This window comes from Propithecus coquereli, unplaced genomic scaffold, assembly GCF_000956105.1.
Source record: "Propithecus coquereli isolate 6110/MARCELLA unplaced genomic scaffold, Pcoq_1.0 Scaffold27, whole genome shotgun sequence".
Classification (NCBI taxonomy): domain Eukaryota; kingdom Metazoa; phylum Chordata; class Mammalia; order Primates; family Indriidae; genus Propithecus; species Propithecus coquereli.
Window position 1 is genome coordinate 9,227,411 of NW_012148285.1, and position 24,899 is coordinate 9,252,309.

The following is a 24,899-nucleotide window of genomic DNA, read 5'->3' on the forward strand; positions in this document are numbered from 1 at the left end:
GTGGTGCTTGTCTTTCCATTCTTGGGATACCTCACTTAGTAGAATGCGTTCCAGCTCTATCCAGGAGTATACAAGAGGTGCTATATCACTATTGTTTCTTAAAGCTGAATAGTACTCCATGGTATACATATACCACATTTTATTAATCCACTCATGTATGCTCTGGGTTTCTTGACGATAAGAGCCAAAGAGGTATTACCCTGCCTGTCTTCAATAATATATTAAGTCTTTTTTTGGGGAGGGGGGGCTATGGTGTCACAGGAATAAATTTCTCATCTTTTTCTACAGATTTATCAGTGTTTTCTGTTAAAATTCTCACTAATAATAGCATTAGGATGAGTTCTTCTAAATTGTTAATGCTCCCTGCTGCAGTCTGTAAGAGGCACGGCCTTGACATAGCATCATCCCATCTAATCTCTCCTGATCTCCGCAGCACCCCAGGGAGGGGGGAAGGTGGGTGCTGTTCACCCCTCGTGCCTGAGAGAGGGGCTCAGGGAGGCCGAGACGCTGGTCCAAGGCTCTGAGCTGAGATCCTAGTTATGGTCGAGTGAAGAAGGAAGAGTCGTACGGAGTGTTTCATTGTAGCCGTATGTGAACGTGTGTCACTGTTCTCCATTCATAAATCCTCCTTTAAGCGCGCTCCTTCCTTAGGTGAGTTGGGAGCCTGGCTCTCTCCTTGGGAAGGTCTTTGTACCCAGTAGGTGCTCAACAGATGTTTACTGAATGAATGAATGAGTGAATGCGTGAGCTCTGGGCCGTCGTAACTCCAGGCAGAGCAGGGCCCGGGCAGGCGGCACACTGCGTTCGGCTTTGTCTGTTCTGTGCCCTGTTTCCATTCTCCTAGGGGTCGCAGGGTGGCACCCAGCCTCCTTTCTGTCTCTTGGGGCTGATTAACTCTGCCATTGGCTTAACATTTTTTTCTTCTTAGCCCTGCCTCCTCCCCCCTCTTTCTCATCTTTATTAATATATTTTCTGGAAACGTGTTTTCTACCATGAAAATTTTCAAACATTGAGAAAAGTTGAAGGGATCACACATGGCTCTGGTCTTTTAACACAGTACCAGGACCCGAGCCTCTCAGTGTCCCGTGGCCTTATCACCTGGACCTGTATTGTTCACTGGGCTTCGACACGTGGACAGAGCACACACGTGACGCTGGTCTGCTCTCGGGTCCCCATCGCCTCTGTCGGTGCCGTGCATTGTCGCAGCACGGCCGTCAGGAGCATCGACTCTGAGTCCGAGACTCTGTTGCCATCCTGGCTCTGATGTTTATGAGCTGCGTGGTCGTGCAGCCTATTCAGGAACCTCTCTGTGAAGTTGATCACCGTTCACCGTGAATGGCAATAGAACAGTAGTTCTCACCTTCCTGGCATGTTGCGGTCTGAGGACATCTTTGGGCTCATGACCCCGTTTCTTGCCTCGTGTCTTTGGCAGCTGCTTTCTCCCGGGGCATCCTGACTGTGAGGGTACAGAGGCACCCGCCGGCTTCTCCATTTCTCCCCCTCCACCGTCTACTCCTCCTTTCCTTTTTTGTGATGTATTTGTACCCCAACAGAATGGGAATAGTGACATGCATCTCTTAAGTGTGTATAAAGGGTTAAATGAGATTATGCCAGTAAGGGCTTTGAATAGAGTTTGGCAGGTATAAGGATTTAAATTTTAGCTGAAAGGAAGAAGCCAACCAACCATATCTCTTTCCAAAAAAGGATTTGAAGCAGCACATTGAAGCAGATAAAAAACAACAACAAAGCGAGGCAGGTATTAAGTAAAATTGGCACAATGTGGAAATACAGGTTGGAAACGACGGCCAGAGAGAAAATTAGGACAAACAGTGGTTGGCACATAGCCACGTACACTTGCTAGATGTGTAATTTTGGCTTTGAGCTTCCTAGCGACCAATCCTAAGAGGGAAATAGAGTTCACGGGGTCTATTAAGGGAAATAAAACAACACTGGCTCTGCAGGAGAAATTCAGAAGTTTCTGTCTTGAGATCTGACTGAGTGATTTGGCAATATCTTCAAAGTGTGGACAGTGACCACAATTAAATTTGATACAGATAGGAAATTTGGGTGCTGATTTAATTTAAAGATGTTCTCTATCCATGAATGCTTTTTGTGTCGAAGCTTTCCAGAAGAGTAGTTCCTGGAAGTAATTGTGGACTGTGTATTGGAGATACCCCTCCATTCCCCTTACAGTCTCACCTGTATACTAACTATAGAAGTCACTGTAGGAGAATCAGATTTCATATTAAACTTGAATAATTCTTTCTATGCCACTATGGAGCCAAGTGTCACTCGATCTGCTGTCTAGGTTGATGGACAGCTGTAACTGGGAATAAATCATTTTGTCCTGTAGCAGAGACTTGGAAAAACACTTGAACTTGCAAGCCTGTTTTTTCTGTGGTGTCCGAGTGTATTCACCAAGGAAGCTCCTTCACGTTTACCCTCATCCTGCCCTGCCCTTCTGTTCTGTGGCTGGTGAAAGAGTGATCGGCTGAGCCCACCGGATCTCTTAAACTGCACAGAGATTATTTTTAAAGGGGAAGAGGGAATTTAACTGGACAAGTCATCCTTAGTAGCATATAATCCAGAGAGATGAGGGGACGGTGTAACAGGCAAGATCTACCCATTAACTTCGACTTTGCTTTCTTCTCTTAGATGAACTGCGACAAGCCATCGTGGCCATGATGAATAGGAAGGATGAGATGGAAGAAGAGAACAGGTATCGTGACTGTCAGGCATGAGCAATAGTCTCTTTCTTTGACATTCTACCTCTGGGACAGAGAGAATGTAACAGATCAAGGGAATTTTGCTTTATTGGCAAAATTGTGCCTGGCTATTTATTTTTTTTGTCTGAGGTGTGCCGCTGCAGAATTTAATATTTATCTCCTGTGTGTAGGCAAGGAATGAGAACCTCCCAATAATGGCACCACCTTAGAACAGACCAAGAATTTGGTAGGCCTGTCTTTAACTCTTTTAAAAAACAGCCTTTATTAAGATTTAATTCACATACCTTACATATTGCTCATTTAAAGTGTACAATTCTGGCCAGCCCCGGTGGCTCATGCCTGTAATCCTAGCACTCTGAGAGGCTGAGGTGGGTGGATCGCTCAAGGTCAGGAGTTCGAGACCAGCCTGAGCAAGAGCGAGAACCCTTCTCTACTAAAAAATAGAAAAAAATGATCTGGACAACTAAAAATGTATATAAAAATTAGTCAGACATGGTGGCGCATGCCTGTAGTCCCAGCTACTCGGGAGGCTGAGGCAGGAGGATCGCTTGAGCCCAGGAGTTTGAGGTTGCTGTGAGCTAGGCTGACGCCCGGGCAAGAGAGTGAGACTCTGTCTCAAAAAAAAAAAAAAAATTGTACAATTCAGTGGTTTTTAATATCTTCACAGATATGGGAAATCACTACTGCAGTCAATTTTAGAACATTTTCATCACCTCAGAAAGAAACCCCGTACCCCTTGGCTATCACCCACCTCCCTTACAGCAGTCTTTTGAGTAACCTTTAATTGAAAGCCTATCTACCATGTTCCAGGTGTTCGAATACTTGTCTTAAATGTTGCCCAAACCAGGGATACTCAGGGCAAGATGATATTTGGATTCTTTTGACTTGGCCAAAAGCCCGCTTGCAGACACTTGAGAGGGTTTCATTAACCTTTTCTTCGCTGTAGAAACCCATGCGAGATACTACCTGGCGTTGGGGGCATTGCTGCCACCCGACTGTGTGCAGTTGGGCTTCTCAGCTGCTACAGCCTTGCCGTGACTGTGGGTGGTCAGTAGAGGCTTGTGCACAGCTGTCCACTAAGCCTCCGCCAGCACGATTAGGCTGCCTCCCTGGGGAGTGGGGCGGGGCGTGTGCTCCTGGGTGTGTGTGTTCACGTCACCTCTATTCTCCTACTCAGGGCAGAAATTAAGGGTCCATGGTGACATCCAATCATGATTCTCTTTTAAACCTTATATTTGAGCCCCGCTTGACAAGCTTCTCTCTCATCCTTTATGGAAACATACAAAAGCAAACAAGTGTGATTTCTAAAACAAAAGAGATTGCTTTTAAAAGAAATCTCTAGACTGCACCATTTTCCGAATAAAATAAGCTTTCAACAAAAGGCTTGCAGCCATTGCAGAATTCTTTTCCCTTGCTCCAGCTGGGGCTATTATCTTGGAAGAAGCCATAGATTTTGTCTTACCTTGTGAAGAACAATAGTCACTGTCTGTTAATTTTTTTCTCTTTCCCAGAGAAAGAAAGAAAAAAAATCATAGCATGTTTGTGTCAGGGGGCCCCAGGCGCTAAGAGGGGAATTTTCTCAAAGCTCTCGAGGAACACAGGTCTTGGAGATTTCGGTGAATAATGGGAGTGATGGTGGGGGTCAGGTATTCTAATGTCACCTGGCAAGTGTCCTCTAGATTTAGTATGTAGATGTACCACTGTTGGTAATTGTTTTCTAGAAATAGCCGTTCAGGTAGGGTGAGGTACATGATCAGCAGAGGCTGTGTGCTGTGGCTCACACTTGCAATCCCAGCACTGTGGGAGGCCAAGGTGGGAGGATCGCTTGGGGCCAGGAGTTTGAGACCAGCCTGGGCAACATAGCGAGACCCTGTCTCTACCAAAAAAAAAAAAAATTAGCCAGGTGTGGGGGTGCCTGTGGTCCCAGCTACTCGGGAGGCTGAAGGAGGAGGATTGAGCCCAAGAGTTCGAGGCTGCAGTGAGCTATGATCATACCACCGCACTCCAGCCTGGACAACAGAGCCAGACCCTTTCTCTTTTTAAAAAAAGGTCAGCAGAACCACGTTTGGCTCTCTTTTAGGTGGTAACTTGTGATCGTTTCTAGAAGACCTGCTGTCCTCTCCCTTATTTAATAAAGTCAAGAATGATAGATGCACAAATGAACATGTTTTGAAGGGTTAACAGACTTGGGAATATAAAGCACTACTACACTGTATCAGACTAGATGCTCCGTGAAGCTTGTTTACCCTGGAGATGGCAGTGAAACGTAGGCTCAGAGCCTGTTTTGTGGGTGGAGGCGGAAATGAGACTAGACATTTGTCGGATAATCTGGGTGGATATCCTATTTTTATGCCTCGGATTATTCTTTTGGCCTCTCCTGGCACCTTTTCTTTTCTTATCCAGCGTGGCTGTGACAAAATGGCCCCGGTGTAACCCCACCTTTGAGTGGGGTGTCTTTAGAGGGACTTGCCTGGGATTTGCTCAGCCTGATGTTTTCCCCTGATTTAAGTTGTCAGGTGGCTGGCCCGCTCTCAGGCCGTCAGGGACACGGAGCCCGGCTGCAGATGACCGCCCTGGGGCTCATTCTAATTCTTAGTCTGAGGCCCTTGACCAGACTTTGTTATCTCCTAAGTCAGTTAGTATGAGATAGACCTAAATTATGGTTCATGCAAGCCTTGAGTCAGGACTCGACTTAGCTTAGGAACTGTGTTCTGGGCTCGGTGGACTCTGGGTTGACGGCATCTGAACAGACGGGGCCCCCTCTCCCCAGATCACTGCGGAACCTGCTGGACGGTGAGATGGAGCACTCGGCCGCGCTCCGGCAAGAGGTCGACACCTTGAAAAAGAAGGTGGCCGAGCAGGAGGAGCGGCACGGCACGAAGGTCCAGGCGTTGGCAAGGTAGGGCGGGGGAGGGTCGGAGAGGTAAGCGCGTGGAGGCTTGTTAAAGCCCGAGCACACCTTTCACCTGTGCTTTATTTTTTTTTTTTAAAAAGCAGTGACCAAAGGAAATAAAATGTATGTATTTTAATTGAGCTTATTTCTTTGAGTAAATAATACATACTGACATGGTTCAAAATACAAAAGGTTAACTATGTAAGTCCCCTCTCTTGTCCCAGCACCCAGTTGGTTCCCTGGATGCTGTCGTTGTTACCGATACCAGAGATATTCCACGTGTGCACGGGGAGACACGTGTGCACATACTTTGTTTTCCCTTTTCTTATCCGTCTTCTCCTCCCTTTCTTCCTTAATGCAAAATGGTAGCACATTCCATACACTCCTCACTTGACAGCTCGGAGATCGTTGCGTGTTGGTGCGCATGGGGCTGCCATCTGCTTTTTCAGAACTCCTGATATTTCATCGTGTAACTGTACCAGAATTCGTTTAACCAGTCCGCCAACAGCCAGGCTTTGAGGTCGTTTCTAGTCTTTTGCTGTTACTGCTAACGTCACAGTGAATAAACTGTGTGTTTGTCATTTTGTTCCTGTATTGGTATATTTGTTGGAAATCTTTCCAGAAGTAGAATTGTTGGGCCAAAGTGCAGGGCATCTGCGAGCTGGACAGAGTGTCAGTTTGCCCCGCCTGGGTGGCGAGCCGTGCATGTCCCACCGCGGCGTGCGAGAGCGCTCGCTGCTGTGCGGCTGTGCTTGCAGGCGTGGGATTCAGCCTTTGGGACTCTGACAGTATCATGGGTGAAAAATGGTGCCGGCAGAATGTCTTTCATTCCCATTTCTCTGATTAAGAGTATGATTGGGCCTATTTTTATTTAAGAGCCATTTTCTTTTCTTTTCTATGGCTTTGTGTATATTTTATTAAAGAAAACTGTAAAGTGAACAAAAAAAAAAATCCCAACTCACGCAAAAGCATGCATCTGTACTGCATTTGCTCACAGGAAAATTATATGCTGCACTTATAATCTGTGCCTGCCGTGGTTTAGTCTCCCCCTCCCGCTACGTACTACCGCTAAAGCAGTTTTTATTGTTTCCATATAGGCTTCATGTTAACTGTTTTTATACACCTGATTTTCGTATTTGATTGAGTTAACACACCACGTTAAATTGGCCATTCTGGATTGGAACGATGGATTTGGTATGGTCAATTTAACATTTGGGTTACTTCCAGTTTTTTCTCATTTTAGGTAAGATAAGAAGTTTATTGGTTATTCTTTAAACTACTTTAAATAAGACCAGGAAAGAAATACGTCTCGTGGATGCGCAGGGGAGTCCGGAGTTAAGTCAGCTTATAGCAGCGGCATCTCCGTCTCTGTGCTGTCAGGTGTCGTGAATGGCACTAATGGAACTGTTTTGTGTGTGTAATCGGATGTTGGCGCTGTGATTCCATATTTAATTTCTGTTCTTTGAGCTTCTCCCCTTTCTTCACATTTTAGAACGACATCTCGAGCATCGGAGACAGTTAAATGACTGTCATAAATAGAGTCATACGTGCCTAATTTGTTATTTTCTCACCTGGTCCACCGTTTTACCTGGCCATGCCAGAGTTCTGTGGCATAACTGCATTTCATGTTCACAATAAAGACTGAAGTCTTTAGAGACTCTGGTTCTGAATTATTGGAGAAAGAATTATATTCCCTGTCACTGTAATGGCCGTATTAGGAGTTATCTTGGTCTTGAGTCTCTGCTTCATTACTTGCCAACTGTGTGTTTCTGGGCGAATTGCTCGACTCCTGCAAGTGTGTGTTTCCTCGTCTGTGAAATGGAGAGGACGATCTCATCCCCACGAGAGGGACAAATGAGGAGGAAACTACGTGACGGTGCGTGAGGCGCTGGGCACGAGCGAGCTGCTGTAAGTGTATTTTACAGTCAGCGCGTTTTAGCCGTGGTACTTGTTGGGTACGTTCTATCCCATAAATGGGGTAGGGAAAAACCAATGTCTAAACCAGGCAATTTTATGCTCTGAAGTCTCCCCAGGTAAACAGTGGGTAGCTAAGAGTTCAAGGTGTCTCAACGTTTGCACTTGACAGGTAGGAGGAACTCTATAAAACAGATGAATATTTCAAAAAGAGAAAAGAGAAGAAAGCAAACCAATTAGCTGGGTGTGTAAGTTTTGAAAGATTCAATCGCTGACGTGTTCCAGACAGAGTCCTCCTCTGCTGATGGTCAGAACTTGCTTCTTGCTTCTCGCGGCAGAAGGAGCAGCTGTCGGTGTTGGCAGACGGTGGCCCGCTCGAGCAGTGGTTGCTTGGGGGTTGGGGGTGCCATAGCTGCTGGGGCACAGGGAGGGTGGGACAGTGGAGCGTCACAGGCTGGAAAGGGAAGCCCATGTGGGCGCACTGGGGCCACCCTGTTCTCAGGTACACGTGTGTTTGTGGTGCATGTGGTTTTGCCTAGTGGTTCGTGGTACAAGTTCTAGCATGATCACGCTGCAATGGTCAGATCGTGGCTCCACTGCTTACTGGTTGTGTGACCTTGGACGAGTTACTTAACCTCTCTCTTTCAGTTTCCTTAGTTATAAAACGAGGATAAGGAAACTCTCTAGCTTGTAGAGTTGTTGTATGGATAAAGTGAGAGACCGAGTATCAGCTCAACAAATGTTCTTCATAAATGCTCAGTAAATATTAAACTATCATTATCATTTTTATTTGCTATGATAATTATACTAAGAATCCTTGTCTAATCAAAAGTTATATTTTTAACAGCAGTGCTATAGCAAGAATTAGGAGCTAGGCTATTTGCAACTCAGAAAAGTGAAATTTTTTTCTTTCTGTAAGTATTCTAATACTAAGGGCGCATTTGTGTGTATGTGTGTTTTGCTGGCTCTGAGTGTGTGGTTGTAAAACTGAAACATCACTGAGTAAATTCAGCATTTGATTACACATTCCTTTTGCTCAAAATTAGTGTCTTTTGTAGAACAAGGTCATATAACTGGCCTAGTGCTTTTGTGGCCCCAAGCAGCTGCTGGTTGCTGATGTGGAAGCGTTATAAACAGCTGCAGTTAAGGCTGTGTAAGTCACATTCCTCTGAATAATTGATTGCCTTGTTTCCTGTTGAACGAAGAAAACTCAAGCTATGAGACAGATGTTAGAAGAAAGAAGACACAAATGTACATGAGGAGAGGTGCCTTCGAGGGAAGCAAGTAAAAGGGTTGCTGGATTATTGGGGGCATTTTCCGATTCTGCTTGTGTCGTAGCAATGTCATCCCTTGCTGTGTAATAAATTATCCCCAAACTTGGTTACTTAGAACAACAAATGTTTATGACCCTCCACGATTGCTGTGAATTAGGAATCGGGGACTGGCTTAGCTGGGGCATCAGGGTCTCTCACGAGGTTGCAGTCATGGTGTCGGTCAGGGTTGCCGTCATCTGAAGGCTTGCCTGGGGACGGAGGGTCCACTTCCAAGCTTGCTCATGCGGCCTTTGGCAGGAGGCTTCAGATCCTTGCCATGTGGGCCTCTGCATGGGGCTGCTCACACACGGTAACTGGCTTCCCAGTGCCAGTAGCCCAAGAGCAAGAGACAGCACACCCACGATGGAAGCCACTGCATTTTTATGGCCTCATCTTAGAGGTGACACACGGTCACTTCTGCTGTACTCTGCAGTCACACAGATCAACCCTGGTCCAGTGGCGGAGGGGAACACATAACGGTGTGGACTGCAGGAGGCAGGGCCCCTGGAGGCCATCTTGAAGCCTGCCTGCTGCACCCTTCAGGCTTCTGCTTTCTCCTGGGGCAGGTGCGACCTGCACTAGTCACGGTTTTCCCGAGAAACAGAGGAATAGGCTCTATGTATGTCTCTAGAAAGAGATTTATCGTAAGATAGTGGCTCACGTGAAGATGGGTGTTGAGAAGTCCCACATGCTGCCACCTGCAAGCTGGAGACCCAGGAAGGCACGTGTGTAGTTTGGAGACCTGAGAGCCAGAGAGCCTGTGTTGTAGTTATCAGGGAGTCTGCAGGCCTGAGAACCAGGAGTCCACAGCAGGAGAAGGTTGCTGTCCCTGCTCCAGCAGTCAGGACAACGAGGACTCACTTCTGCTGTCTTTTTGTTCCATTCGGGCCCTGAGTGGAGTGATGATGCCCACCCACGTTGGTGAGGACCGTCCGCTTTACTCCCCCAATCCAAGAAATAATGTTTAACAAGCTATCTGGGCATCCTGTGGCCCAGTCAAGCTGACGCACGAAATTAACCATCACACTATCCCGTTTTCCTTGGTGGACACTTTCTCCTCCCCTTCTGGCCATGTGGTTGATGGGGCTGACCCTGTCCTGCCCCTACTGGGCTCCAGAGGAGGGCAGACAGTCCACGCCTGGACGGTCAGCTGGCTCCATCCGTTGGCCACCATGACTGTGTCACAGAAGGGCATGTGGCCAAGCTGATCTGATAAGAGCCAGTTACAGCATTGTTGAGAGGACGATGTAAGGCAGGAGTTGTTGGCAGCTGTCTTTGCTACTCTGTGAAAAGACCCCAACCCCATGTGGTGACCACACAGTGGAGAAATGGAGGGAGAGAGAAATCAGCAGTTCCTGATAGTATCATTTGAGCTCCTGGATCCAGTCTTTCCTGAAGCTGTTTTTCCTCTGGACCTCTCAAATATGTGAGCCAATAAGTTGCTTTTGTTACTTGAGCCAGTTTGTGATTGGTTTTCTCTCTCTTATGATCATAAGAGTCCTGACTAACCAGGTGTCCTTGTTTGGATATTAGGGGATTGGAGTTTGTCATGTTTTCTCTGTACCTGAGTAGACTCGCTTTCTCAGTAATCAACCTGCCAGGCCCATGAAAGGGGCTTCTAGTTGGCTGAGATTCACCAGGGCGGTGGAGAAAGTGTTCTCGAGGAGAAACCCACTGGATTGTGTCACGAAGACACCATGCGAGGCCTTCCTTCCTGTCTCTCTTTTTGGGCCAGCCTTGCTAGTACCCTTTGTCACGACTTTCCTCTCCTGCTGGGCAGTTCCAGTGCATCAATAAACTGATGTTATTGGTTGTGTGGCTGGAGCACTCAGCCCTTCTGAGCCTCTGGTTCTGTGTTTAAAAATTTGAAGGGGGGTGGGGTGGCACGGGGCAGGCTCCTTCCTACCTCTGGCGAGGTGGCATCATGCAGGTGCCGTGCCGCTGTGCTGTGCGCACTGCTGGCTTGGGAGGGCCGTGTCCAACGCTGAGCTAGGGAAGCAGCACAACACAGTGACTCTGATCTGGCTCTGCCACTTAGTAATTTCTCAAATCTCAGTTTCCCCAACTAATGCTAACGTGTTTTTGGTTGGCAGAAAGCCAAACCAAATTAGCTCAAATTAGTCAATAGGGAAATTTTTTCTTGCTATAGCTGGGAAAGCCAAGAACAGGTCACTTTCTTCAGTGCCGTTGGACCCAGCCGCCCTGGTGATGCCAAGCACGTTTTTCCTCCTCCTCCCTTGGCTCCGTGTGCTCTGTGTGCGGGTGTCATTCTTCAGTACGCTCTCTGCACACAGCAGCAGAAGTGACCTCTGGTGGTGCCAGGCCTCACACAGGATCTCACGGAAAGAGACCCTTTGTCCTAATGTTCGTATGTAACATCTTAGGAAATACTCTTTTAGGGCTTGTTGTGGCCGGGAGTGAGCAGAGGGCTGTGATTGACAGCTTGCCAGTCCCCAAGGCAGGCACTGGGCAGACAAAAGCATGTCTATTACATTTTCTCCAAGGATTGTTGGGAAGATTACATGAGCTAATGCTCCTAAAGCACTCAGCGCAGCTCCGGGCCCTTCGTAAGTGCTCAGTGAATGTCACCTCATTTCTTCTCCTTGGCTGGCTCCCTGGCTGGGGTGGCTAGGGGCACAGAGGCCGGGCTGGGATCTCGTGGGTCCTTCGCTGTCCAAGCTCCGCCTGCAGTGAGCATCTTGGAGCCTGTGGCCACTGGCCTTCATTTGACCTTCAGCTCCTCCAGGCAGTTGTTTCTCCAGCGCTGCCTGCCCAGCATGTGTCCCTTTGTTTATTTGTCCCCACTGGGCTGCTGAACAATGAGAGCAGCTATGACACTGTCCTGCACAGCCTGTGAGGGGGCAGTGGACCAAGGACCGCGGGAGCCCTGTGCAGGTCATGCTGTCCAGCCCCTGGGGAGAACTTTAATGGCTTTCTGTGAAGACTCTAAATCTCAGTTCTGTCCTGAGGCTCAATCTCTGCCTTTTTAAATTTTTAAGTTATTGTAGAAATATGAAGACTATGCCCTTTGTGAAATGGGATAGTAAATTTTTTCAGTGTCCATCCAAAGGCATTGATTCTGTGTATCACAAGAGGCAAATGGTCAGAGTTGAGAAGGTCAGACACGAGGGATACTGGCTTGAGTTCCGAGCCTGTCCTGGGTTAAGGATGTCCTTTGGAACCAAGGGTCTGGGCCTTTTCGGTGCCATCTCCCCAGGGGGAATGCATGCTCTGACAGGAGAAGGCAATAGGTTTCATCCTGTTGCCAACTCTGGTAGTGGCTGTCTGGGATTCTGGTTGAGAAGGATCCTGGGATCTCATCTGGGCTCAGCAGGAGAGAGTGCTGTTATTGATTAGCAATGTCTGCCATGGACATGGGAAAGGGAAGTGGTGGCAAGCATGCCAATTTACCATCCCGATGATAGCACTTGTGGAGTAGTGGACACTGCTTGAGATAAAGTCCGTAGGCCAAGCTGGCAGCATCGCACATGAGACTGAAAAAAGGAGAAAATCTACCATTCTTTTATAGCTCCCATTATTCTGTCTGGTAAAAGAAACATGCTTGGGAGGAATATCTTAAACCCATTATGTGAAACAAAACAAAACTTTGCTCTCAGGGTTAGTAAAGACCAGAAATAAGGCCCAGTTTTGCTGTATCTTTGAAAAAATTAACATTTGCTTTGTTGCTTTGTAGCTCTTGTACCAGCTGTGCTACGAGTCGTCAATGAAATCTAGGCTTTAGCCATGCTAAGCGGTAGTCTGAATGTCTCTGTACTATGTTGTGTTTGGTGTTTTTCCTTGGTTAGATGTTTATGTCTGGTAGAATTTGACCTCATTAGCAAGCACCTAGTTCAGCCACTGTGTCATGTTTAGGCTCCATCTTAGCAGACTCAGTATCTCTTTTTAATAAAAACATGGGCAATGCACCCTTCACTATCCAGAAATGAGATTCATAGCCTATGTAACCTGCCTACACAAGTAATTTTAAAATACCAGTGCAACACCCTACCTCTAATAGGAAAGAGAAATAAAAAGAAAGTAATCTGTAATAAAAAATAGATTTTAGAATATATTGGCTGGGCACAACTCTGCTAGAAAACATAATGAAGTTAAGTGCTTGCATCTCATTCTGATGCATAAGTTTGGATTTAAAGAAGGTAAGAAGATCAGAAGTCATTCTTTATAAGAAGTACAGAAAACAAAAGAGCAGAGTGTGAGTGGACCCTAGAGTAAACTAGCATGGCAAGTGTATTTTAAAGGAGTCCATTCTAGGCTTAGATGATAAACAAGCTTTTCACCTACAGGAATGGCCGCAGGACAGTTGTAAGCACTGCAGGAGGTCGGCTGACCTTGGCCGTGAGAGACTGCCCTGGCCTTTCAGGACAGCTAGTGTCCTCAGCCCCCTCATCCCTGTGAAGACCGAAACTGTCCCCGTGCATTTTTGTTGCACCTCTAGAGGGCAGCACTGTCTCCAGTGAGAATCCCTGCTTCAGCCCTTTCACCCAGCGTCTCTTTTTCAGGACCGTTTGCAATTGCAGCAGAATTTTGTGTTTGGAGCCTCCTGGTCACCCCACTCTTTTTGAGTCCCTCTTCAGGGACTGCACCCAGAGCACGCTGAATTACCCATCGAACTCCTATTGTGTGTCCGGCCCACCCTGGCTCTCCTGTGCCTCGCTTCTCTTTCTCTGGGCATAATGTTTGCTCCCCCGAGGTCGCTGGCTCTTCCACTTCCGAGTCTGATGGGCCGAGTGAGTTGTGTTCCTCATTCTTAGGCGCATGCCCACCAGCAGCTGGCAGGTCTTTAATGACATACCCCAGAGCAGCCACGGAGGGCCGAGTGCATGGGGTGGGACAGGGGTGTGGGGACGGGGATGAGTACAGGACACACGTGTCAGGGCAGCAGACAGGATGGCTTAGGAGGAGCTGTTTTCCTGCAGTTTGACGCTATGACAAAATTCAGTGAAGGATGAACGGTTAGTTAATACTGTTCATTTGTTGATTCTCTCATCAAACAGTTACCGTTCTGTGTTGAGCTTAGGCAATCAGACATAAGGTACAACTGATTCTAACCTGCAGGTGCTGAAGATTGAGGGGAGGGATGCGTAAGCAAAGATTGTAACCTTCGGCTGGTTCCGTATGTTGCGGTTCAGCTGGCCGCTCTCAGCGGGAGCGCAGTGTCGCAGAATGGGGCAGGCCTGAATGTGAGTTCTCCTCAGGGCTGGGACTGGGGGGGGCACCCGAGATGCACAGTGTAAGGGGGTGCTCGCTCTTAGTGCCAGGCGAGGGCTTCGGCTGCTTCTACTTGTGTGATCTCAGGTGGTCATGGTACCCCTCATGCTTCTCATCTAGAAAACCAGGATGAAAGTCTCTCCCTTAGAGAGAGTGTGCGAGAGAGAATGCAGGGAAAGTGCTCAGCACGGTCAGCATTCTGCGCGAGCGCGGGTGAGAGCCGGCCACGATGATTATGGGTGTCGTGGAGGTAAGTGATCCCTCCACTTCACAGCTGCAAAAAGTCGTTCTCTGGAGGTAATCCAGCCTGCTGTTGCTCAGATGTAACTAACTTTCTAATCAAGAATTCTCTGGAATTCTTGAGCTAAATATGTTGCTTAAACTTTGCTGTGCGTTACAGTCACCTGGGGAGCTTTTAAAGTGGTTATGTCCAGGCTGCCCTCCAGACCAATTAAGTCAGAGTCTCCGGAGGTGAGACCCAGACTGCTCAGGTAATTCCAGCGTGCAGCCAAGGTTGACAACCGGCTTAGAGCAGCGTTCTCAGACCTTAATGTCCCCACCAAGCACCTGGGGATCATGTTAGCATTTAAATTCCGATCTAGCAGGGCTGGAGTGGGGCCTGATATCACGTTTCTAATAAGCTCCCAGGTGAGGCTGCTGCTGCTGGTTCCTGGACTGCACTTTAAGTCGAAAGGGCTTGGAGAGAGTGCTAGAAATGATCTGAAAGGCTAAGCTGATTGAAGTCAGCTTTGGAAAAATGGAGGCACTTGGGCTTTTTTTTCTCAGAACCAAGTTGGGATCTAATTTTCAGTTTGTTGGTTTGTTTGAAAAATACAAATAATACCCACTGCAACAATTAGCACTATGAACATTTATTATGTTTGCTTTAGATTTTATTTTTACGTAAACTATAAACAACGTATAGGTTTGTGCCATGGTTTGAATGTTTGTCCCCTCCAAAACTTAGGTTGAACGGGATTAAGAGGTGGTGACCTTTGAGAGGTGATTAGGCCAGGAGGACTCCACCCTCCGGGGGGCGGGGAATTAATGCTGTTATAAAAGGGCCAGTTGCCCCCTGTTGCCCTTGAGCCTGCCCACGTGTGATGAGGTGGTGAGAAGCGTCTCGCTGGGTGCCAGTACCTTGGTCTGGGACTGCCCAGCTTCCAGAACTGTGAGTAAATTTTCAGTTCACTGTAGATTACCCAGTCTCAGGTGCCCTGTTACAGCAGCACAGAATGGACCGGAACATCTTGCTTTGGGTTTTTTTTTTAGGATCTACGTGTGAGCTTTCAGCATCTGCCCAGTGTTTTGCAGCTTGCTTTGCTCACTGAACATTGAGCTGAGCGCTTTCAGGTTAAGATGTGCACAAGTGGGGGTCTCTAAAATCCTGCCATGACTCGCTAGCTGCAGTTTCTTGAGAAAGCTTTTGTTCCCATGCTTTAAAAAATTGCCTTTGAGTTGTAAAAGCAACACAACAACCCCAAATGAGGAAAAGAGTCCCAAATCCCACAACCCTAGCATGATAATTATTTCCGTTCTTAGTTCATTTAAGTACATTTTTACGTATAGTACCATTAGTTGTATACATGCAATTTCTATTCTGTTTATTTTATTGTTTCTATGTAGAATTCAAATTATGTTTAAATAGAGGCTTTCCCCCTGCATATAAAATATACGAGTTATAATCCTTAAGTTAGAGTAACAGAAAAGTTTAAGGAAGAAAATCACCTGGACACAATTACCATTAATGTTTTATTTATTATGTGACATTTTATTGCAGTTTATTTTATGTCTATATTCATTTCACATAATCCAGATCATTCTGAATCTATAAGTTGATGGTCTGCTTTGAAAGACATTTTTTAATAATACAATAAATAACATTTCCTCATGTTATTCCCTTATACGGATATCACTTTTGATGTCCACGTGTAGTTCTGTGTTTGCATATGTCCTTGTTTCTCACATCACTCCTTTTTCTTAACCAATTTCTTTCCCTTTTAGGAGTAGTGTTTCCATGAACATATGTTTTCCTAAAGCTATTCCAATTAAGAAAAATCGTTTCCTTCAGCTAGATTCCAAAAAGTGGGATTGCCACATTAGAAAATGAGCATGTTTGTAAAGGCTCTTGATTTGTATTGCCAAAATCCTTTGCAAGAAAGAGGTCTCGCTTTTATACCCTCGCGGCAGTGTGTGAAAGGGCCTGACTCACTGTCATTTTCAGTGGCTGTGTGGCGTGCCGCAGCACACATAGCGGGTTCATGTTGAGGCTGCTTCTATTCCCCTGACAGTGTAGCTAAAGGCTGCAATGCATATCCTGTGTCTGTAACTGTGTCGCCATCAGTTTCTTTCCTTAGTATGTATTTCTACAAGTGGCATCGCAGGGCACAGGATATGAATGTTTTAGTGGCTCCAGGGTGAGGCAGGAGGACCTACCTGCTGGAGCTTGAGCTGGTTCTGTCACCATTCGTCACGATTGGGCTCCTGCTTTTGCGACTCTGGAAGGTGAAGGTATCCTTGGCATGAATGACTTCCCAGCTGATTTTTCTTTTGGGCACAGTGACGTGGGACTCCCCCAAAGGCAGGAGACTGGAGTTGCCAAATGCATTAATGTCAAAACTTTAAATTATGGAAGCGTCTTCCCAAACATTACGAATCGTGGAGAGCCATATACATTCTTTCATAATCCTTCCGGAATTTTATAACCAGTGTAGGTTTCCTAGATTTTTTTTGTATAAAAACGATAGCAGCATAACGGGGGAGGAACAGGAGCTTGGTAGTATCTCAAAGCAATCATGTACAAGGGAGAAAGCCACGTGGTTGTTTATTTTCTGCAGTGCTTCTAGAATCCAATCAAAGACTCAGGTTTTGTTGATGAACTGACATTTTTAGGGAGTAAGCAGCAAGGTATATTTGCACGAACATCTGCGTTTTGAAGCACGTGCCCACATTGAATGGGTAAGCATCAGAGCCATTAGTACCCGATGCCAGATGTTCCCTGAAAAATCTGCACCAAACACGGACTTGGGCGGTTCATCAAGATGCGAAAAATACGCAGCTGTTAAGGGAAAAGGGAGAAGGTTGTGTCTAAAATGTCGCTTTAGTCCATCACTTTTCCCCGTCAAAGCACAGGAGCAGGAGGAGATAAAAAATTACCGAAACCAATAAATACGATAGAACTCTCATTAAAAGGTTATGATAATTACCCACTGGGGAGGGAAATGCATTTACCATTTGTTAATGCTTCATTTGCTGTCTTTTCTAATGAGAAGTAGGTAGAGAAAAATAACAATGGTTTTGAGACATAACCGAAAGAGCACGGGGAAGGTGAATAACTGCGAGATGCTGCTGCTAAGGAAATGCTAGTGTTTGAGTCACTTAAAGAAACGGTTGGAAGGAAATAGCCAGACCTAGCTGACGCGAGGAGCTGGAGCCCATTGCTCAGTTTAACCCCTTGGTTTTTCCCCTGTGCCTTGGCGAGAGGCAGAATTTGCAACCTGGTTATTCGTAGAAATAATTTTTCAAATCTTGCCTTTCCGGTATGGTTCACAAGGTGGCAATTTCCATGTCACTGAACATGAAGCCTGGGTCTTAAATATAGCCAGCATGTGAATGCCCTGCAGGCGGTGACAGCAGCGATGTGACATCACCGCCAAGCAACTTCTTGTTATTTTGGAGTCTGGGAGGGGAGCAACAGGAAGCTCAGCGGAGGGGAGATATTCTTGGCAGCAGCGGCAGCATTGCAGTTTAAAGAGAGACAACTGTCAAGTCTGGTGATCGTGGAAGTTTGCAAAATTTATTTGTTCACTGAGCAAACAAAAGTTCACCAAGTTCATACCGGGTGCCAAATGCAGATGATGCAAAGACGCATGAGACTCATACCTGCCAGCTGCTCAGCTCCTGCCACCGAACAACCATCACAAAAACGTTTTATTTTAAGCAGAAGAGCCCTTCCTTCAAACGCATTCTTACCTAAAAGCTACCAATGTAACCCCAGCGAAAGCTGAGCTTCACAGGTTAAAATGCAGAGGGGTGGGGGTCCTGGAATGCCCCCTACTGAGCTACAAAATGCCCTTGTGAACCGTGCCAAAAAGGCCATTTAAAAATGACAGCCTAGTGCGGAACAGGTTTGCCTTTGAGTGCGGTTCTCTCTCAAGTCTGGTAACATTGGAATAAGGAGCCGTTAGGGCAGAACTAAACCACAGACGGTCTGCGCATCTCTTTTGTATCATGAGGCTGTTCCCTTTTCCCAGATTGTTTGGGAGCAAAATTAACCGTGTCTTAGTAGGATCTTCTTTTTTTCCTCCCTCATTATTTACTCATTTGTCCCTCAGATTTTTTACTGCAATCTCTGCCCTCTCGCATTCTTATTCCGCCTCATTGTGCTTGACTTTTTCTTTTTTTCCCACAGCATTTCTTATCTTCTAATGTTACTTCTTACATTCACTATTCAATACTGCCTTTTTGTCTTATGTTGTAAACCTCACGAGGGTAGGGATCTTTGTCTCTTTAGTTCACTGATAGATCTGTCCCAAGGGGCCTGGACAATACCTGGACATAATAGAACTCAGTAGAAATTTGTTGAATGAATGAACAAAGGAAGGTTTGCCAGTTACTTCTATGTTGTTGTTATGCTGTGGTCGCCTTACTTTTCCAAGGTCATTTCATGGTCTAATGTGGCTGCTGGAGCCCCAGCCATTACATGTGCGTTCTTAGCAGCAGGAAGGATGAAGCAGGGAAAGGGAAAAAAGCGTATGGCTACTCCTTTTACGGAAGTTACCTGCAAGTCACTCAAAACGCTTTCTCTTACTTGTCAGTGGCCTGAACTTACTCTGCTAGGGATGCTGAGAAATGTGATTTTTGGTTTTTGGTAGAGCACATGTTCCAGCCATCTCGGCGAGGAGTTTGGCCTTGGTTGTGTGGATGGTGGGGAATTAGTGAGGACCAAGAAGGAGGAGGAGTAATTAATTAGATCTGTTCAGTGGACGCTTCCCCCTCCTGAGCATTGTGGAGAAGTGGATGGGTGAAGGCCAGTCTTGGAGGGGTTAATTTGGGCTGGAGGTTCTTTGAGCCATTCAGATGAGAGATGATGGTTGGTCAGCTCTGAAGCAGGGTGAACGCTTCCAGAGAGACAGGGTAGAATCTACAGTGATAGGTGTGATTCTAGTTGTTCGGTTCTTGGATTAGAGTCTGTCTTCCCAGTAGATGTTGTTACCTGGGGTTAAGGATGGATAAACAAGAGGTAAATGAATTATTTGCATAGCTCCTCGAAGTAGAAGACCAGATCCACCCCAGGTCCTGGCCGGCACCAGTGCTTTCATGAGGATGTTTACTTCCTTTCCGAGCCTTGCAGCCTGTGTGAACCTGAGCCATTAAGCGGCAGGTCTTTTGAAGGGTGAGTCAGCATCTCGACTCCAAAAGCCTGAGCCCTGCAGCCGGTTATCGCGGCTGGGAATGGCAGCTAATGAGCTAATTTTTGCCCAGTGATCACATCTCGGATGGTGTGTGCGAGCTGCATCCCTTTGTAATTACCATGGTCATGGTGTCGGGAGGCCCCAAGCCCATGAGGAGGAGGTTGTCCCTGGGTCACCAGCAGGGTCACAGCCTGTAATTTTGGTTCATTTGTGCAGATTGGGGCTAATTTGTTTTGGCTCCTTTATCTGCGGTGGAAATTGCTCAGCCAGGCAAGAGATACGGTCGTTTGACAGACAGAGGCACTTGGGTGGAGCGTGTAAGGCCCGATACGACCTGGACCTGTGTTTTCTTCCCAAGTCGGTTGCTAACGGGGATGTGACCTTGGCTTTCGGAGGACCTTAACCAGCAAAGCCTGTGCCGCCTCTGCTCAATGGCCACAGAGTCTGATTTTTAATAACTGTTTATACTTCTTAACTTTTTTCATTACAGAAGTTTCCAAACACGTAGGAAAGTAGGTGGAATAGTATTTAACATAACAAACTCAAGTGTACTCATCACCTAGCCTTAGTAGTTATTAACCTATTACCATGTGTTGCCTAGTCTATTCTGTTTTTTGCTTAGCAAGCATGTAAAGCAAGTCCTAGATATTGTATCACCTGTAAATACTCAGTTATATATGAATCTCTAACAGGTAAGGACTTAAAAAAGCATACCCCCACACAGCACTAATACACAAAAAGATTAGCAACAATCCCTTGGTATCATCTAGTTTCTAAGTTCCCAGTTCCTTGATTGTCTCAGATTTTTACAATGGCTTTGTTTGGGTCAGTTTTGATTTCACTTTTTAAAGTGTCACTCAGCTCATGCCATTCTTATGCTTAAAACCCTCCATTGCTCTAAAAACAAATCCACACTTCTTTGCATGGCCTGCACGCTCTGCATGATCTGACCCGTGCCTGCCTGCTTCCTGCTGAGCATCTTTGTTGATTCTTCTGCCTGGAACTCATCCCCCCAGATCTTTGCGTGGCTGTTTCTTCCAATAATCTCTAAAGAGAGGGCATCGTTGTCTGAAGCAGGTATGCCCTCTGCCCCAGTCATTTTCTCCTTCCTCATCCTGGTTATAAATCTCCTCCACTACTGCTCTTGGACATCTATTTATGGTCTTTTTCAATGTAGACCTTCGTCCACTCCTGCATGTCCGTTCAGTGGGAACTGAGGCCAGGCCTGCTTGGCAATGCTGTGTCCCCAGTCCCTGACACACAGCAGTGGCACAGCCAGTGTTCCGTTGTAAACACCGTTCCCTTTGCAGTGTGAGTGTGGCCTGGAGCCCCCAAGTTCTCACGTCTTTTGGGAAAAAGAGGTAGTAAAGGGAGTTTTTCTTACTTTTTCCTTTCTTTTGTTTTTCTCTCTCTCTCTTCCTTTCCTTTCCTTTCCTTTCCTTTCCTTTCCTTTCCTCTCCTTCTTTCCTTCCTTTTTTTTTTCCTTCCTTCCTTCTATGCATTCTTTCTTATTTCAAAGAACTAACAAGAAACTCTGAACCATGGTCTTTTTTTCTAATAATTGCAGTGTTAGCAGGGGCAGCTCAGGCTCTCAGTTGAAGCCATGCCAGTGGTAGTTGTTATTCACATAAATACTACGCTGCAGACAACCACGTTTTAGAGTCTTTGGTTTCCATGATACTTTTCTGGTAAGAAGTGGTCCCAAGCCCTCATTTGAATCATTACCTCCCACGTCCAGACCAGGTAACTAGTTTACAGATTGGAAAGATGGGACACCTGCAGGTGGTTTTTTTCAGGGTTTTGCCTCACATGGGCGTGTGGAAAGGAGAGAGCGTGGCATCGCGAGAGGTGCCCTGGGCTTTGGAGTTGGGATGTTTGGGATCCCTGCCCTTCCCTAGCCCCATAGCCTCGAGCCTGTCACTTTCCTTCTCGGGACCTCAGGTTCGCCTGTAAAATGGGGCAAACCACCATCTCCAAGCCAGGGGGAGACAGGTGTTTCTTAGGCTCTTTCCACATGTCCTGCACAGAGAGACTGATCTGTGTTAGCAACTTCATTCATGCTGAGAGACGACTGCGGGGCATACCCATGGGTCCTTGGAACAGATGCCACTCGTTAATTATGGACAAAACATATTTTAGTAGCTCTCTCTTTGTGTGTTTGAGGTGTTTTCCATGTACCAGGAATTGTTCTGTCTCTCAAATGTCTGCTCAGTTAGTCCTCACGGTGGCCAGTGAGCTGAGTCCTGTCGTTTTCTCACTTCACAAGAGGGTGACAGGTTAAGCAGCTTGCCCAAGGTCCCAGACGCAGTGGCAGGGTTGGGGTTTGGGCGCAGACTCTGCTAGGAGGTCCCCTGACATCCACTCTTTGTGGTCGTCAGGATGGTTTTTGTACATTGTGATTGTCACACGGTGTGTCCATTCTCATGTCTATACTTTAGCTTTTTTTTTTTTTTTCTTCTCCAGCCTTGGCTGTTTCTAGTTAAGGATGGTGATAGTTTAAGAAGGGGCCACATCCTTTATTTTCAGCTGCAGAGAGGGAAGGACATTTTTTCTTTCAAAATACCATCTAATTTTGGACCTTCCATCCTGCTCCCCCTCCGAAGCTTCAGGCCAGTCTCATGCCAGCTTACAGCGTGGTCTGGAAGCCCCGGTTGAGATTCCCCTACGTTTGGTTTTTCTCTGAATCTTCCCTGAATCTTTACGGTGAGCTTCTGAATGCAGCTTTTTCAGGAAGTTTTATGTAGCAAGGCAGTGTGACAGGAAGACAAATTGTTGAGCTTTAAATTGAAGAAAAACAGAAGGCAATTTGTCTGATGTGTTCCAGTTCTGTTCTTCTACCTTCTTCGAGTCTGAATTACGGAGATGATGTCTTCTCGCTCTGAAGGTTAAACTGTTGGGATGTGTCTTATTGGGGGAATGTTCCGTTAGAGCATTAAGAACAATTAGATGTAAAGTCCTTTTTTATTTTTGTAAATTTTAAAAAATAATTGGAAATTTGACTTCCCTCCTTCCCTCTCCCCATTTCTGTCTTCTTTTTTTTCTTTTTTCTTCTTGCCTCCTTCCTTCCTTCCCTTTTACTCCTTAAAGGAATTCTGAAAGCACTGGGATAAAGTGTGTTTTGGAGAGAATTGGGGAGCAGGCTTTCTCTCATCGCCCAGAGAGGGAGACGAAACATACTTACGTACTTTTGGAGGTGAGAACAGATCCTCCAGGCCTGAGTAACTTCGCTAGAGCAGCGAAGTTCCCTCTTGCCTGAGATCCCGGAGGTGGGAGCAGGCCGTTCTTCGGTAGATCCTGGCAGGCTTTTCTTTCCTTCAGAGCACGTGCTCAGGTTTGCAATTACGTACTGGTGTGTGTCTCTGATTAGCGTCTGTCTGTCTCTGCTAGACCTGGAGTCCTGGGAGAAGGGGTCCTGGCTGTTTCCCTTCTTCTGTCTCTTCATTCTCAGGCCTGAATCTAGTGCCTGACACGTAGCAGGTGACCGGCAAGTGCCTTGGTTCATTCGGGCTGCGGTAACAAAATGCAGTACCATAAACTGGGTGGCTTGTAAACAACAGAAATTTATTTCTTGCAGTTCTGGAGTCTGGAAGTCCATGGGCAAGGTGCTGGCAGATTTTGTGTCTGGTGAGGGCCCGTTTGTTTCCTGGTTCATAGACAGTGCCTCCTTGCTGTGTCCGCACATGGTGGAAGGGGGACAGGGAGCTCTGGGGCCTCTTTTAGGGGCACTAATCCTATCTTGAGGGCTCTACCCTTGTGACCTTATGATCTCCCAAAAACTCCACCTTCCAATACCATTATCTTAGGGGTTGGGATTTTAACCTATGAGTTTGGGAGGGACACAGACTTTCAGACCACAGCAGCAAGTATTTGAGGAATGAATGAATGCAGTGTTAACGAGACTTGTTTTCTCACTCCCCACTGCTTCCCTCTGCTGGGTGCCCCATTCTGGTTTCTCCCTTGCCCAACACCTGCTGGTGCTAAGTGTGGCCACCCCTGCCCTAGGTAGGTCTGGTGCTTGTTGCCACTGTGCGATCAGAAGAGAAGACTCCATCCCAGGAGGAGGGAGTGTATTTGACTAGCAGGTTTGTAACAGTGTAACTATGTGGCTGTGTGTGCTTGGAAATATTCCATGCATTATGCTGGTAGAAAAATATTGTATTAAGTCAGTGAATTCAGAAGAACACGCACAATTTAGCAAGCCACTGGGAGTGCAGCTCACATTGTGAGATTCAGAATGTTTATCTTCTGAGAGCACAAGGAGGAGGTGAGCCAAGGATACAGTCAGGGACAAGTGGAGGAGGGGATTGGCTTGGCTGAAGGACCCCAGGTTCTTCCAGGTGCCTGGGTAACAGGCCCTGTTCTCATGGTAATGATGTCATCATCCGGAAAGCCACAGACAAACCAGGCAGACTGTAACTAAGGGCCAAAGGAAAGGTCACCCTACTTTGCTAGCTGCTGCTTGGGGAGAGACGCGTGGAGTTTGAGAGGCATTTGAGCAGAGGTTACTGGTGTGCTTAGATGGAAAATAAAAGGGGTAGATTGAGCTGGGCGTCTGAGAACATCTTGGGCCCAGAACTTTCTCTAGTTCATCCCGCTGGAGTGTCCACAACTAGCATGAATCCTGCCCCCTCCCCCTCTTTCTAGTGACGCGGCTGCAAGGAAGGGCCCTGTGCTGAGAGGTGGCCCAGTTTGTTCCCACGGGACCATCGTGAAGGGCCTGGGCTGCTGACAGCTGTGGCTCATGTCTGCCTTGATTTCCCTCCCTGCTGCTTCATGCCGCCAAGGAGGATCCAGAAGGCCAGTGAAGGCAGACGCAGGACGGGCACGTGCTAGCTGGGATTCTGGCGTGCAGGATGGTGGCTCCGTCTCTCCTCCATGCTGATTGTAGGTACCAGAACCGGAGCCCTTTTGCTTCTCCTTCCCTGTGGCCTCGTCTGCGAGGCAGCCTCCCTGGGTCCATAGCGGATGGCCGGCAGCCGACTGGCCGAGGGAACGAAGTGCTTCTCAGGGCTGCCTCTGTATCCAAGACGATGGGAAGTGCTGGAGCCCATGGTGGGGTCCCTCTGGGTGCTGAGGTTTCCCTGTGCCTCCCTCACCCCCAGAGAGAGGCTGCGTGAGGGTACGTGGCCAGAGACCAGGGGTGGCCTTCTGAGTTCTGTGGGCTGGGCAGGGAGACATCTGTCCTAGCTGTGGTTCTCCTGTAGCACAGCGTGAGACTGTGGGTGCTCTTGAGATGGTTAACAGAGGGCACCCGGAGGGTCCTGAGGAGCGTGGAGGAGGCGCTTCTGAGCCCTCTCAGAGGGCTGGGGCATTTATCCACCGGCTTCTTTCACCCGTTGGCTGATGATGGTCCCCCTAGGTGCTACCAGCCTTGACCCTGCTTCCAGACTGTCCTGCCTGGGAGGCTGGT

At 47.0% G+C, this 24,899-nt stretch overlaps 1 protein-coding gene across 1 annotated transcript in view; it reads left to right on the forward strand.

Annotated features, from left to right (window-relative positions):
- Window positions 1-24,899, forward strand: part of SNX29 (sorting nexin 29) — a 496,896-nt gene that overhangs the window by 132,464 nt on the left and 339,533 nt on the right. Inside the window, exons 12-13 of the mRNA XM_012647575.1 lie at window positions 2,656-2,719; window positions 5,497-5,625. Of these exons, the coding sequence (XP_012503029.1) occupies window positions 2,656-2,719; window positions 5,497-5,625 (193 nt within the window). The remainder of the gene's footprint in view (window positions 1-2,655; window positions 2,720-5,496; window positions 5,626-24,899) is intronic.